The sequence below is a fragment of the Phodopus roborovskii genome, unplaced genomic scaffold (genome assembly GCF_943737965.1).
Source record: "Phodopus roborovskii unplaced genomic scaffold, PHOROB, whole genome shotgun sequence".
Classification (NCBI taxonomy): Eukaryota; Metazoa; Chordata; class Mammalia; order Rodentia; family Cricetidae; genus Phodopus; species Phodopus roborovskii.
Window position 1 is genome coordinate 8,855,835 of NW_026126424.1, and position 16,070 is coordinate 8,871,904.

At 41.8% G+C, this 16,070-nt stretch overlaps 1 protein-coding gene across 1 annotated transcript in view; it reads right to left on the bottom strand.

Moving 5' to 3' along the window:
• Positions 1-16,070, bottom strand: part of Sec24d (SEC24 homolog D, COPII coat complex component) — an 83,059-nt gene that overhangs the window by 47,128 nt on the left and 19,861 nt on the right. Inside the window, exons 7-8 of the mRNA XM_051185562.1 lie at positions 11,162-11,273; positions 7,074-7,201 (exon numbers count right to left, since the gene is read on the bottom strand). Of these exons, the coding sequence (XP_051041519.1) occupies positions 7,074-7,201; positions 11,162-11,273 (240 nt within the window). The remainder of the gene's footprint in view (positions 1-7,073; positions 7,202-11,161; positions 11,274-16,070) is intronic.

The window sequence follows — 16,070 nt, forward strand, 5'->3', positions numbered from 1 at the left end:
GCTTCACGCTGCAAGTTCATTCATAAACTCAGAGCAACAAAAGGGCCCATTGTTATTAGTAAGAAAAAGGAATGCCCTTCTATGTACTTAACCAAATAAAAGCCTGGCCAGCACCTCTCAGCCCAGTGGAGCCCGAAGAACTCCAGTTTCCAGCCAGAGATTCGGAAGCATCGATTCCTTGTCCTGCCACCTTAAACAGCCCTGACCTGCAGAGCCTCATCGTAAAAGAAAAAAGAGCAAAGAAAGGGGAGGAGGGAGGAAGAGGGTGACATGTACTTTACAAGCTGTAATTTTCCTGAAAGGAGGATGGATGTACACCGTCATCCTGACATAAACTATGCTCTGGGGAGACAGAATGTTTTTTCCTTTGGTATGTTAAACAGAGGAACTGCTCTGCCAAAATATGTCACCTCCTGCACGGAAGACTGACTGAAAAGTCAAATGCCTGGTGATCAGTTCCTTCCAGATGGGTGTGAACCCTTCCCTGGCAGAGTACGCTGGTCCTAGGCTCATTTTCGTTTTCTGTTAGCACTATTTTCCAGCTCTTGGGCATGCATTCTTTTTGACTTTCCAATGGTATCTCCTTTATGTGCACTGAGTTGTGAGAATAGGAAGTCATTCAAAGAAAGGACCACAGGCGTAAGGAACAGGAGGACAACCTTCTTTATTAAAGCCATCTCAGGGAAAATGTTCCATAAATCTGAACTCCACAGACAAGACTAGATTTGTAGAGCCCTTTTCACACTGAAGAAAAGAAATAGCTGTATGTGTGCAGTTTCCCTTTATGTCCTGGTCGAGGGTCGCTGCTGTTTTCTCCGTATCGCTAAAGTCTAGTTCAGTTCCTAGCATAAAGCAAGAAAGATGCCTTCAGCAAAGTATAGAGAGCTACAGACCAAAGCTCGACCCTGCTAATGCAGCAGGGAAGCAAGTGACCTTTAATTATTCACTTATGATGGAAAAGTGTACACAGCCAGCCATAGATGGAATAAAGGGTCTGCCATCTGGTTTATAATGGCTATTACTCATTGCATAACTATGCAGGCACAAAATGTAAAGATCTCATATTTCATAGAAAAGAATCTGAATGAAATAATTTACAACCTTCAGTCTTTTGGTACCTGAAATTGAGGATTTCCACCTCACTTTTTAAAGTACTACATCAAAAATAAAACGATTTAACAAATTTTTTAACACGATCAGTAACTTGATCAAAACAGTGCTTTAGGGTTAGCTATATTTGCACATAGGAGCGGGTCCCACTTAAAGCCTAGTTTCAAAGCAGTGTGATAAGTTCAACAATGAGGGCACAGCCCTGCCCTTGAAAACACAGGCATCTCCAAAGCAAACGCTGGCAGAAACAGTCCCTGATGATAACTTCCTGGCAAGGTTTGATTTTGCAGGCCGTTGCTAACACAATGCATACTTTCAAAGGTTTTGTCCAAGAACAGAACCAACTCTTAATGAACTGTACTACATAAATTGTTTTAGAGCCACCAAGTCAAAAAACTGTTAGTGTGTGGAGATGGCCCTGTTATCCCACTACAGACAAAACCCTAAGCATTTAGGAAATCTGAAAATAGCAAGCCACCTAGAACAGAGGGTAATAATTTTAAATGATATCCATATGGAAAACTATTCTTATATAATCTACTTGCTTAGGGAGGTATTCTGTTTGAATCTTTTCTATTAATTTTTATTTTAGGGGTCTGAATGTTTCTGATTACATGTATGCCTGTGAACAAAGTGCATTCCTGGTGCCCAAAGAGGCCAGAAGAGGGTACTGGATCCCTGGAACTAGATTTATAGATGATTGTGAGCCAACATGTTGGTGCTGGGAATCAAACCTGGGTCCTTTGGATGAACAGTCAGTTCTCTTATCCACTGAGCCATCTCTCCAGCCCCCAAAATGTATTTTAAAACGTATTTCCTTGAGGGTTGGGTATGGTGACACACAAGTTTAATTCTAGCACTCAGAAGGGAGGTAGATCTCTGTAAGTTTGAGGCTAACCTGGTATACACAGTGAGACCCTATCTCAAATAATAATAATAGTAAAACACAAACCTAAAACAGCCTTGTCCTTCACATTCTGTTACCTAACTATAATTACTGAGTTTTGGTTTCTAATGGGAACCATTAGGTAAATGATGGTATAACTTATTGGTATATATAAAGAATGAACAGAAACAAAGATCAGAAATTCACATTTGAACATGTAGAATCTGGGGTTTCTATGAGAAGCATATGGGGATGTGAATGTGGGTTGGATGAGGAGAGGGGGAGAGAGAGGGAGGGAGAGGAAGGGAAAGGGAGAGGGAGAAGGAAAGAGAGAGCGAGAGAGAGAGAGAGAGAGAGAGAGAGAGAGAGTTCTAAAATGGGGATAATTACCCCGACCTGCTGGCAGAGTTTTTCAATAGTGTTTCTCTACTGTCAGTGGCTCTCCCCATTTAGGTCCAGCTAGATGCCCCTAGAATAGACACTTTCTCAAAGTACTACTCAAGAACTACAGGAGTACCCTGGAGCTCCAGCATCCTTTCCACGGCCCTATTCTGTTCCTTCTGTTTCAATCAGTAAGAATGACCGGCTTCTTTGAGCAGAAAATTCTTCCTCAAGGAGACTCTGCTATAGCAGGCACATTGTCTGGCACATCTGCCCATTCACAGTGACCCTCCTGCTGCTCTGAGGAAAGGGGAGGAGCTTCTGACACAGAGGGGCTGCATTGTCAGAGGAGGCAGCACTGTCAGAAGCATGGAAGTGAGCAGTATACACTGTCTCCAAACAGTAAGCCAGATTTCAGAAGTCAGCAAATCAGTCTGCTCATGGCTTTGGAAAGCTTGGAGACTTCCATGAAGCTCAAGTTGACACAAAGGGACATATCAGGCTTACGGGTCTTGACATAAATGACTTGGATTAATGGCTGAAAGTTTTTTTTTCCCTAACAATACTCCAAATCTCCTTAGACAACTTAATTTTTTAGATAGGCTTAATTTTTAAAAACACATCATTGAATAATTACATTATTAATATTAACATGATAACAGGAAGGTTGGGGACTGGGAGTGTGTTTCAGCTGGGAGAGCTGGCCTGGTGTGCATGGAGCCCGTGGCTTCCAGCCCCATACTGCATTCCTCCTCAGGAGGAGAAGACAGGAGGACCAAAAGTTCAAAGTCATCCTTGGCTACATAGTGAGATGGAGGCCAGCATATATGAGACCCTTGTCTCAAAACTTATTGAAACAAACATGTAATAAGATGTCTAAATATTTGTGTCATCAGCAAACAACAGATGAGTTTTATTCAGTTCCAAGCATATGTATGTTGTCTCTCTGGGTAAGTACATGTCTGTGGGTGATGTAGGTATGTGTATGGGAGTATATGCATATGTATGTACATGTGTAGAGGGGGCTAAGGTAAAATTTGGGAGTCTTTCTCCATTGCTGTCCAACTTATTGGGTGTGGGGAGACAAGGTCTCTTACTGAACCTGGAGCTCACTAATTCAGCTAGACTGGGTGTCCATCCATACCCTAGGACCTCCTGTCTCTGCCCCAGTGCTAGAGCAGCAACAAATATGTACTGCTCTGCCCACCTTTTATTTGTGGACTTGGGATCAAAACTGAGGCTCTCACTGCCCATGAAGCTGTCACCTTACTGACTGAGTCCCAACTCCCTTCCAGGAATATTTGACCCAAGTTAGCTTTCTCAGGAGGAGGTGAAGAGTAGGGTTTGCTTGTGCCCAGTTAAAAATTGGGCAAATTCATTGCAATGAGACCAGAATACCCAAAAAATGACACTGCCAGGAACCTAAATCCCACATCTAGGATTCGATACATGACAGAACTTCTGCCTAGAATGCTTTCTTATTTTACATATTCTGGGAGGGTAGCTTTTAAGATATAAGCTCATCTTCTCCTGATTATGGACATTACAGATCTCAGAGGCAAGACAGAGAAAGTTCACCTGCATCAACCCCACCCGGAGGAGGGGCGAGGGGTCCGTCTAGGTACGGTTACAAGAGCACGGCTCCTCAGACTCATCCTGCAAAAGCTCTGTGCTGCCAAGATGGGTGCACCTCACATGGACACACCCAGTGGGTGACGATGTTTCTCTTATTAACTTGTACGCACGCCTGTCCACTGTTAAAGATGACGCCGCTCTATGAAGAGCAGCATGGGAGGAGAGCAAGACACACTAACAGAAAACAGAAAAGTGGAGAGCAGTGCACAGCTGTGCCAGCATGAACACGGTAATTCACATACAGGATGAACACATGTGTGCTGGCATACCTACGGTTTGATTGCAAAAGGGAGTCTCAAAGATTGGCTCAGGGCTGTTTGAAAAAAAAGGTAGGAGGGTAGCAGCATGGGGAGGGACTGGTTCCGCTGTGAATGTCACATGCCACCTTCCCAGTTAGGTGAAGAATAATACTACATATTGTCATACAATGGGGACAAACATCTGTGTTTGTCCCTAGAGAAGAAGGGGGAAAGAGGAGTGGGTCTCAGTAAAGGAGAATTACATGCACCTAGATGTGTTCATTCTCTACAAAATCAGAATATAACGAATATTGACATGAATAATGATGGCTCATGTGTACATGGATGGCATACAAGTCAGTGCATCATTTTGAAATTAAATTTTGATCAAATCACAAACCTTGAAATAAAAAAAAAGTATTTCATGGATTCTGCCCATCATGATTGGTAACATTAAAGTGAGGACATCGTCAGGTGCTGGTGCAGATGCGGAGCACCTGGCATGGCAATGCAAAATGAGAAAAATGATGTAACCACTTCAGAAAATGGTCTGTGAGTTTCTTGTAAAACCACAGAGTACGTACCTTAAGAGGCTCCAATGTATTTGTGGATATTAGCTTAAGAAAATGAGCATATGTTCATGGAAAAATTTGTACAGCATGTCCACAGCAGTAATATTAATGAGGTAAAGAAAGCCAGCACATCTATGAAAAACTATGTAAGCAAACTGGCATGCCTGTACAATGAAATACTACTCGGAAATAAAAAGAAAGGCTAATTAGTTATCTACAAACCTCACTGTAGACAGGGAGGGGGGAGGGAGAGAGAATCCTTTCACAGGAGCCTTCTCTACCCTCTGGAAGTTTGCCCATATAAGGCACTAGAAGATCAATACAAATCTTTCATAGAAAATCAGAACAGTGGGTACCAGAGAAGGGAGGCTGTGCGAAGGGTAAGCATGGCTAGAATAACAGTGACAGTTTAGATTTTGATAGGCATCAAGGTTACACAGGTATATAGGTTGGTTCAAATGTAATCAATTATCATTAAGGCATGTATTTTTTAAACATAAGGCGTTGGGTTTGATTGACAAAATGATGTACACTCTTATTACAAATGATTTCTGTCTCTGTAAGCATGTTAATAACGTGTGCTTGAGTGAAATATATTGACATTCACAACTAACCTTAAGATGCTCCCAAAAAACAAAAATAAAAATGATACATAAGTGAGAAAACAACAAACATTAATAGGATTTAGATGATAACATGAAATTAATTTAAATTTTCTATATGTTTAACATTTAAAATTTTTTGATATTATAATATAATCACATTTCTCCCTTCCCTTTCCTACCTTCAAAAAAATATTAGCAATAGCTACAGCACACTTTAAATAGGCTACACATGTAAGACACCACAGGATCTCTTTATCAATATATGTTGGCCTATCTTACCCTTCTTAAGTATTTTGATTTTTTTAAAGAGTTTTGATGGGGCTGGGGCAGGGTGGCTCAGTGGCTAAGAGCACTAACTGCTCTTGCAGAAGACCAGGGTTCTACTCCCAGCACTTATAGTGGCACACAACCGTCTGTAACTTTTATCCTAGGAGATCCAGCACCCTCTTCTGACCTCCATCTGTACTTACATGCAGGACAAACACTCATAAATACAGCATATATATATTTTTTTAAGTTTTAAAGCCTTGTGTAACATTTATGAGACTGAAATAGAAGAGACCACAATTGCTGAATGCGTTTCCTGAGCTGACACTGAATGACACTGTGGTTTCCAGGGTTCTAAGTCCAGTTCCAGGCCTCCCCTGACCCATTCTCCTCAAGGGAAGAGACCCTGTGGCATAAAAGGCCACTGTACACATGGGTGCCATCTTTCTTCCTTCCCATGGCCTCCTCCCTCCTCCACATCCTTGGAAAGGGAACAAATCTGTTCTCTTCAACAGAGGCTCTTCCCCCTCCCTAATTAGGTGCTGCTACTTATAGCAGATCAGCCTCCCTCGCAGGATCCCTAGACCCGAGCCTGAGGGTCCTTGGAGAGGGGAGTGGGAACTTTTCTAGCACAGACAAAGGAATCCAGTGGCTAGGCACACAGGGCTGCACTCCTGTGACTGGTTGGTCTTGTCACAGCCTCACTGAAAGCTTTCTCCGCTTTAATCTCTCTCCCTGTACATTTGAGCAGCTGTCACAAAGGACCATTAAAAAAATGGCTGCAGTGAGGAACAGAATTGCATCAGTCTGGATATCTTGATCAAATACTTCAGCAACCTAATACTTGATCAATATTAATGGCAACCTATAATCACAGGTTTTAAGTATGAACCACTTTGCTTTTTTTTTTTTTTTTAACTAACTACTAAACTATATATTGGGTGTATATTTATCCATACAAACAAATACATATAGAACTATCCACACTGTGTTTCTAATGCTTAGTTTATGAACGTTTTGGTACAGTAATTATTAAAGCAGATGTATTAAGGTCAAGGACTTCTCCCAACAAGACACCTCAGCGACAGGACTCTCAAATGGGCATAAAGGCTCCTTGCTAGACACATGATTTGTCACCACACAACATCCCTCTGGGCAACACTTTTTGTATATACCATCACAGTGAGTCAAAACATGACTCAGACAATTGTGATTAGTACCCAGAACTCTAATAATATTGCTTATGAGATTCCAATGTACAAATGAGTTGAATGGCTAGCTGTTTTAAAATTAAGTTTATTCTAGTTCCCTGGAGTATGGAATAATGTATAGAAAACAGCTGATAAGGCGAATTATCACTTTTTGAAGTCATTCTTACCTCATTTGATGGAATGTCAGCGAAGGGTTTGATGACAGCAGCTAGTGGGATCTGAGCTTGCTTAGCCATGTCAGACGTGCAGGGGAAGCAGTAGGTGGTGCAGCGAATATACCGGGGGCTCGAGTGGCCTGAATCATTCAAAGTCACACATAGACAAAACCTGTTAGGATAAATACCTGGCCCGAGATTCTTGAACGAGCGTATACCTAAACAATCCATTCTTATCTATTAGCTCTTCTTTGTTTCTGAAAGAGTACTGTAAAATTCTGCAATCTATATTCCAAGGACACGCATAAGACATGATGAATTTCACTAGAGAGATATGAAAGAAGTGTTTTTATTACTATTATTGTTTTCCATAAGCTGGGCTTTAATGCAATCCAATTATAGACTGGAGAGAGTTTAGAGTCAGTGGAAGATATGAAACAAAGAGATGCAAAGGCATGAAAGAATACAGCTGTAAGCTCACAGTCATTCTTTTTTACTAAGATTTATTTTTTTTCTTTGATTTACGGTATTGGCTGTCTGATGGGGCAGCAGGTAGGACATTGGGTAAGCACTTGTGTGTGCAGTGCCCATGGAGGCCAGAAGAGGGCACTAGACCTCCAGGAGCTGCCTGACACAGGGCGCTAGGAACTGAATTTGGGTCCTCTGGAAGAGCAGCAACTGCTCTTTACTGCTGAGTCATCTCTCCAGCCCAACAATCAGTTTTTTGTTCCCACTTCTACCAACACATCTGCCAATGGCACGTATGTAGCTGTACAACATGTCATATTATCAAATGAGAATTTATCAAACACAACTTCAATTTACTACATTTCCCCCCTAAGTTTTAAACTGAATTTGTAAATTGAAATTCTATTTGTAATAGAAATATTACTTTTAAAATCATCCTAATCACTCTTTAATATACATTAGATTTCATCATATGGCACACAAGAGAACTAAAGTAACACTCGTGGCATGAAGGATAGTTTAGTCATTAGAACAATTTAATTTTTTTTTTCTTCAAAACATGTCATCGTTTACAAATTGCGTGAGGCAAACTGGATATCTACATGTAGAAGGATCCTTCTTTTTACCTGAATACCAATCAATTTCCAGTTGATCAAAGGTCTCAACGTTAGACGCCCCCAAACTGCGTAACCTCCAGAACAAATAACGAGTACACTTAGGGATTTAAGCTCAGGTAAGGAAGAGGAGGGGTGTACTTTAGGATTTCAGCTCAGGTAAAGACTTTCTGGAAGACCAGTCACCCAGGAAACAGGACCGGTGATCAACAAGAGCAACTTCATTAAAAAAGTTCTGTAGAGCACGGGAAACCATTAGTCAACTAAAAAGGAAGCAGCCTACAGAATGGAAAACATCTCCACCAGCTACACATCTGACAGAGGGCTAGTGCCTACAACATACAAGAACTCAAAAACAAACCACCAAATTAAAAAGTCAGCTAAGGAGCTGAGTAGAGATATCTCAGAAGGAGAAATACAGACAGCTGAGAAATACTTTTATGAGTATTCACCATCCTTAGCCCCCAGGGGAAATTCAGATTAACACTAATTTGAGGGTTCATCTTAATTCAGTCAGAATGGCTAAGATCACCAAAACATGCAACCACAAATTCTGCTGAGGATGTGGGGAATGGGGGACCCCAGGGCACTGTTGGTAGGACTCCCAGTTGGCACCGCTACGGCGGTTCCTTGACCCAGCTAGCCAACTCCTGGATATATACCCAAGACTGTATCCTGATACAGAGATGCATGATCCATGTTCATAGCTGCTCTATTCACAATACCCAGGACACAGAAACAGCTTTCATGCCTATCGGCTGATGAGTGAATGATGAAAACGTGATACCTATACACAATACAACTTCAGCCATAAAAAATCAATTATAAGAATTGCAGACAAGTGGATGTAACTGGAAAACATACTGAGTGAGGTAACCCAGGCCCAAGAAAAGAAACATCACATGTTTTCAATCACATATGAATCCTAGTGTTGAATCTTTAGGTTATTTGCTTAACTTGGGGTACCTGTTAGAATCGAGGGAACTAGAAAATTACCACTGATGGAGAGAGAGTGCCCTGGTTGGTTTTTTTTGTTTTTGTTTTTGTTTTTGTTTTTTTGTTGTTGTTCAATTTCATTCAAATTAGAGTTCCCTAGGAAATTGAACTTCAACTGCTTCCATCCGATTGCCGACAGGCAAGGCTATGGGGCATTTTCTTGACTAATGATTGATGTGGGAGGGACCAAGTCACTGAGCACAGTGCCATCTCTGGGCAGGTGGTCCTGAATGGTTGTAACAATGCAGGCTGAGCAAGCATGAGGAGAAAGACAGTTCCTCTACAGTCTCTGCTTCAGGCCCTGCCTCCGGGTTCCGACTCTGCTTGAGTTTCTGCTCTATTGTATAAGATCCATATTTTTTTTTCATATAAAAGAATTTAAGTGGAGTTACCCTACACTGAAGATACTGTTCCTCCCCGAAGCCATAGGTTGTCAGATGAAAAGCCCAGGGCCTATTCTCATTGCCCTTGGTTCCCCAGCAGAGCTTGATGGTAAGATCCTACCACTGAAGACACAATGCATTTTGCTGAGGATATGGAGGTATCAAATTGGTATTGACTAGGAAGCTTCCTACCTACTGGCTACCTCTCATGGTACCCGAAGGTACTCTTTAGGCCACTTATGGGGAAACTTATCAACAGTCTCACCCAGCTGTGGATCCATTGAGCTACTGTAACAAATAGCATGGCAAGATAATGCTCACTGCAATATGGCATGAATGTTATGGGTACCAACCACCTCCTTCTTGGATTTAAGGCTTTATTCATAGGAGGAAATGCATGCCTCATACTGTAAATCTGGTCAAGAATCCAGGGTTAGATCTCACAGGCTCCAGAGTCAAATCTTTTACTATTATTTTTGCTATTTAGAGTCCATTTAGAGTCTGCCCTCTAAATTTGTATCTTTATGTGGTAATATATTATTGACGATTTATTAACGCTTGCGTGAGGATTCAGAGTGCAAAGCCAGCCACACTAATTAGCTACAGAATCTGGGCAGGGGTGGTGCACACCTTTAGTCCCAGATCTCAGGAGACAGAGGTAGATGGATCTCTGTGAGCCCAAGGCCACCCATATCTACATAAGATTGAATCAGTCTAAAGAGAATTAGATTTAATCCCAGCCCTAGAGAGGTATATAAAAGACAGGAGCCCAGTGACTCAGTATGTATTCTGAGATTAGTCTCCAGCCACGCTGAGGAGAAGCAGCCATCTGAGGCTTGGTGAGAGCTTCTGGAGACAGGATCAGCTCTTTCTGCCTGAGGTAGTGGTAAGAGCTAGTGGCTTGGCTGCTTTGCTTCTCTGATCTTCAGCTTGAAGCTTGGACCCCGATATCTGACTCTGGGTCTTTTATTTTTCATGTTACATCTTTAATTAGTGCAGTTCTAAGATCTCATCAGAGAAGTTCCTTTACTCAGTAAATAGCAGTGAATGCAGAGATTCACAGCTGTGCAAAGTGCAGAGAATAAGTGATTGCATTCCTCAGCCACAAGCAGAACAACTATATCACACCTGTGCCCCCAACCCAAGGCTCAGGGATATTACAGGCACCGGCCGTGTCAGGAGGATGGAGCTCATTTTCCCCTTATTCGGGTGTAAAGGTGGGAACCAAGAACCAGAATGTAAAAGACCACTGAAAACAGTGTCCTCAGGCCACAGCAGGTGAGCTGACTAGCAGAGCTCTGCCTCATGGTTCTGCTCACAATGCCCAGCAGGGCACTCAAATCCAACCCAGGTAGGAGACCGATTACCTTAAACTATAAATCAAAACTTGAAATTTTCTTAGACAGACATTATCTCGAAGTTCTCTGGACTACTACATCAGAGAGTATAACTCCTGGAAGCACCTTTTAGGTTCTTGAGCGACTAATAGCAAATTGGTCTATTCTCTGCTAAAATGAGGTTGCCCATCAATAATAGTATTGATGAATGGAGTCAGGGTATTTGTTTTTAAACCAGTGAGTAATCTTAAACCCATGATAATAATAAATTATTAATAAAAATAATAAATGAAAACAAATACCTTGGTCTTGAATCACACAGTCTGTGGTGACCAGTGGAGGCACCTGGCCTCTGGTGTTGGTAGTGTAGACTTGTCCGCCTCTGGTGGCCCTGTCATTCTCAATCACTTGAATCTGATAAACAAGATGTTAAGAGTGAATTACACTAAGTCACAACTTTCCTGGCGCTCAGTTAAGGAGGACAGTGGCTTGTTCCTGTTCCCTCTTCCTCTCCTCTCTCTCCAGAGAAAGGGAAAAGAGAGAGAGAGAGGGAGAGTATTGGGAAGATAAAGAGAGAAGGGGAAAGAGACAAAGGAAAAAAGAGAGGGACACCTTTTATACTTTCTTTCTTCTCAGAGAAATCAGTCCTCCATTCCTTCAGCTTCATCTTCATCACTTTCACAATTTTATACCAACATTTATCAAATTCCCCAAACCCTATTCTGTAATGCTCTTAGCTCGGACCCTGACCTTTCAGAGGTCCTTATTCTTATTTATTATATTTTATCTTTTATTATATTTTATTGTAACCATAGACAAGCATTTGAAAAAATACTTTAGGGAAAAAAAGAAACTTGAAAACCTTTTAATGAAAATACTTCTGTAATCAAAAGAACACTCTAAAAATAATAAAATACAGAAAAAATGATTGAGAATATCTGAGCTCAAGCTGCTTGCCTCGTACTCAGCATCCATCCTTTCCCTCAGCTGACTTCTAAGTTTTCCCTACAAAGAATATAAGGCATCTTGGGGCAGGCGTGTCTATGTTTAGAAATCATCAGAAACAAAGATCCCCAAATATTTTCGTCTAACTTGGAAACATATTTTTCTACTAATAGTATTTGTTGCTGAAGACTACAAGATATTTTAATTTTTTTCCTTTTTGTTATAACTATCTAGGATTAAAAATTGTGAGCACAACTGAGTAGAATGAAGTTAGGGAAACAAGACGTAAGCCTAGGGACTGTCTTCCTCTATTTCCTCCCTTTCCACCCTCGGGCCTCACTTTCTATAGAAGGGGGGGGGGTAAAGAAAAAAAACAAGTAGAAGACAAAACCATAGTCAAAGCCAGGCACTGATGGTACACTCCTTTAATCCCAGCACTTGGGAGGCAGAGACAGGTGGATCTCTGTGAGTTTGAGACCACCCTGGTCTACAGAGTGAGTTCCATGAAAGGCTCCATAGCTACAGAGAAACCCTGTCTTGAAAAAAACAAAACAAAAGCAAAAACAAATATGAAAAACAAAGTCAAGCATGAGAAGACAGCGATAGGATGCATCCAGGCTGGAGAAACTTGAAAGACGCACAGCTTCCCATTGTTGTGACAATGCTGACTTTGAGCCAACTCCAAAGTGTTCTCTTCTGCTCCAGTCTCACCCAGAGCAGATGGTGTTGGCATCACAGGTTCCAAAGGGTGCTGGCAACTGACCTAACCAGAATTTAAACCTTATCTGTGTGCCTTCTGCCTTCCTTAGAGACTGAGTCCTAACAAAGGATGTGTTCCCAACATCACTACCACAGCAAGACACAGACAAGGTGCTACCATGGAAAAGATGTGCACAGAAGTATCGAATCACTGTGACTATACTCCACACTTAACCACAAAGCTCGTTGTATTACTCAAAAGAAGAGCTGCTTTTCCATTATTAAATGTTAACATTTAGCACCATTATTCCAACCAACAAAGTCTAAGGTGAACACTATGAAGACACAGTCATGTACCAAATACACTTAACCTACACAGTAACCAAACAGGAGTCCATATTTCCTGAAAAATCTCATTTCGAATTATCCATTTACAATTCTCAAAGCCCTATCCCCAAAGAAACAATGTTATAATTAGACATTATTAGTTAAATCCACATGTCAGAACAAGACACAGAAAAGAGGAAGAAATATCATATCAAGCCGTTCTAGCCATTTGTAAAAATGGCTTTTGATTTACCCCAAATGCACACTCTTGAGAAACAGCATCAGAAATAAAACAATAAGCAAAAACTCCCAACAGTCACTGGCTGTGACCTGCATGTATGTGCTGAGATCTAGCGCACGGACATGTGAAATGTCAGCTCTCTCCCCCAGAGGACACAGATCTCTTTCCCCTTCAGATGTGCCACTGGGATCATTTCCACAAATGCTGCAGAATCATAGAACATCATCGGGGAGAGGAAAGGGAGCATGGCTCTTAGACATGCACAAGGAGGAGAATCGAGTGAAGAAGCATGGCCACTTAAGCAGCGATGCTCACGGCAAAACTGTTTGAACTGTAGGTGGTGGAGGAGAAGAGGGAGGAGGACACAGCCTCTGAACATCCTCCCCATGAAGAAGAGGGTGAGGAAGAGCTTTGGTAACGAAGCTTCCCATCCCTTCATAATGTTGCTCAAACAGTCAAAGGGCTGTATGAAGTACCTCGCCCGCGATTGGGGTATGGCAACTCTCCTTCCAAAAGAAAGTTTATTTCACTAGTAAAATATGCCGTTTCAGCCAGAGGAAAACAAACAGGTTCCATCTGGCACCGCTGTGTCATCACTTCAAGATGAGCAATGTGGGGCTGATTTGCACACACATATATACTTCCAAGGTTCATGATGGATGGTGGCATCTTCTCACCCCTCCACTTGGTATACTGAGCAGTAGGCTCTGTGTAGGTGTTAGAGACAGCAGTGAACAAACTAGGCCCTTGCCCAGTAGAGTAGATGCTGCAGTCTGGAGGAACAGTGACAAACTGCCCTCTGCAGGCAGTTGGATGTGTGGCCATGGAGAGACATAGATGGGTAGTAAAGACATGAAAAATAGAGCCTATAAGTTGGGCCTTGCATATGCCTAGGAAAGGAGCATAAATACAGGCCGTAGAAATGTCCATAGTCAAGTTGGAGCACACAAGGCAAATTTGAAGAGCTAGCATAACTAAAGCAGAGGTACAGGGCAAGAAGTCATCTAGGATTTGTGCACACATGTGAGGATGGGAGCTGGAATCAGGAGTGACCAGCAGTCTGGATGGAGGCCCTAGAACAAGGATTCCTGAGACTTGAGATCTCAGCTGATGTCAGCTGCATGTTCTTGGAGTGTCCTTTGAATAATGTTGACCTAGAGACCAAATGTCCATGAAGAAAAGGCCATTCTAAAGATTAAGCCTTGGGGAACTCTAACACTGGGGTGAGGGTGTCAGGCAATAACAAAAAGCCACACCTACAAACATACACACATCTACAAACCTATCACACATACACACTTACACATATGCACATATCACACATATACACTTACACATATGCACATACCACACACATATATACATATACATAAACACATGTACAAACATATACACACCCACATTTAAATATATACACACCACACATACACATACATATATATACACACACAAACACCATATATACACATGTACACACATGCATATATATGTATATGTGTATGTGTATATATATATATATATATATATATACTATCATACACATACACACATACATACTAACCCCTATACATACAAACCCCAAAACACAAACACACAGTATATACAAACCCACAGACACATTCATTCACACACAAATACATGTATACCTACAGATACACACATACATACACATAGGCTTGCAAGAACACTAACTTGCATACATACTCAACATGACCACACACATGTATGAACACAAACACACACATACATGCATAAACACCTGCCTGTAACACACATGTGCACACAAAGACATGCACATTTACAAACACACGGCATACACCACACAAACACAAAGGTACAAACAGGAAGGCACATACAGATTCACCTGCACATGGAAACTCAAGGTTCAGAGTGATGGCGTGTAAGTCAAAGAACGTTCTGGTGGAGAGAATGGTTGCTGCAGTTTGGAAGGGAACAAGCTACAAAGGCAGGAAGCAGTGGCTGGAGAGACAACTGTAAGTCTAGAAGTCCATAGTGTTTGCTGATGACAGGGACTGAGGTAAGACCTAGAAGACTAAGCGGACAGAGAAAACTGGGAGGCCAGGAAACTAGGAAGTTCATCCACAAGGTTCTAAAGGTGGCTCTGCCTGTAACAGGAATAGAGCTGGTGAGAATAAAAGCCCAGGGACCTTATCAGAAATCATATATTCTTAACCCAAATAATCAAGTAATTCTATTTTATTCAAAGACATTTTGGCATAAACAACTTAAAGGAAGAAAGATTTATGACAGCTTTTCAGAGACTCAGCCCATGGCTGCTGAGCCCCACATATCTGTGCAGAATCGTATGTGGAAGAGTGCACAGCATGTATGTGGCATTCATATGTTTGTATCTGGGTACCTCACAGCAGACAACAAGCAGAGAACATGACAGAAAGAGGGCGTGTATTAGTTCCTTTTTGGTTGCTGTGATAAAACACCATGGTCAAGGCAGCTGACGGAGCTATGAATTTATTTTGGCTTATGATTCCAAAGGGTTAGATTCCCAAACAACAGAACAATCTGGCAGAATGTGGCCTGCATGGCGGTAGGAGCAGGAGGCTGAAAGCTCACATCTTGAACCACAAACACGAAGCAGAGAGAAAAAACTGCCAGCAGGAAAAGGACTTAAGCTTGCAAAGCCCACCTCCTATGACACACTTTCTCCAGTAAAGCCACACCTTCTGAGCCTCCCCAAACAGGGCCACCAGCTGGAGACCAAGTAGTCAAACACAATCCTATAGGGGACATTGCCCTTCAAACCACCACAGGTCAGGGGCAAACTACCAGCAAAGACTGACTTCCTCGAGGTAAGTCCTACCTCCTAAAGTTTCACAACCTGCCACAACACACCTTACTGGGAACAAGGCATCACTGAGGATCTTCCATACTCAGGCTATAAGAAAAGTTAAATCATGAACATAACAACAAAAATACTGAGCCGCTAAAGTTGAATGTATTCTTAATGTATTGTGAAGTTG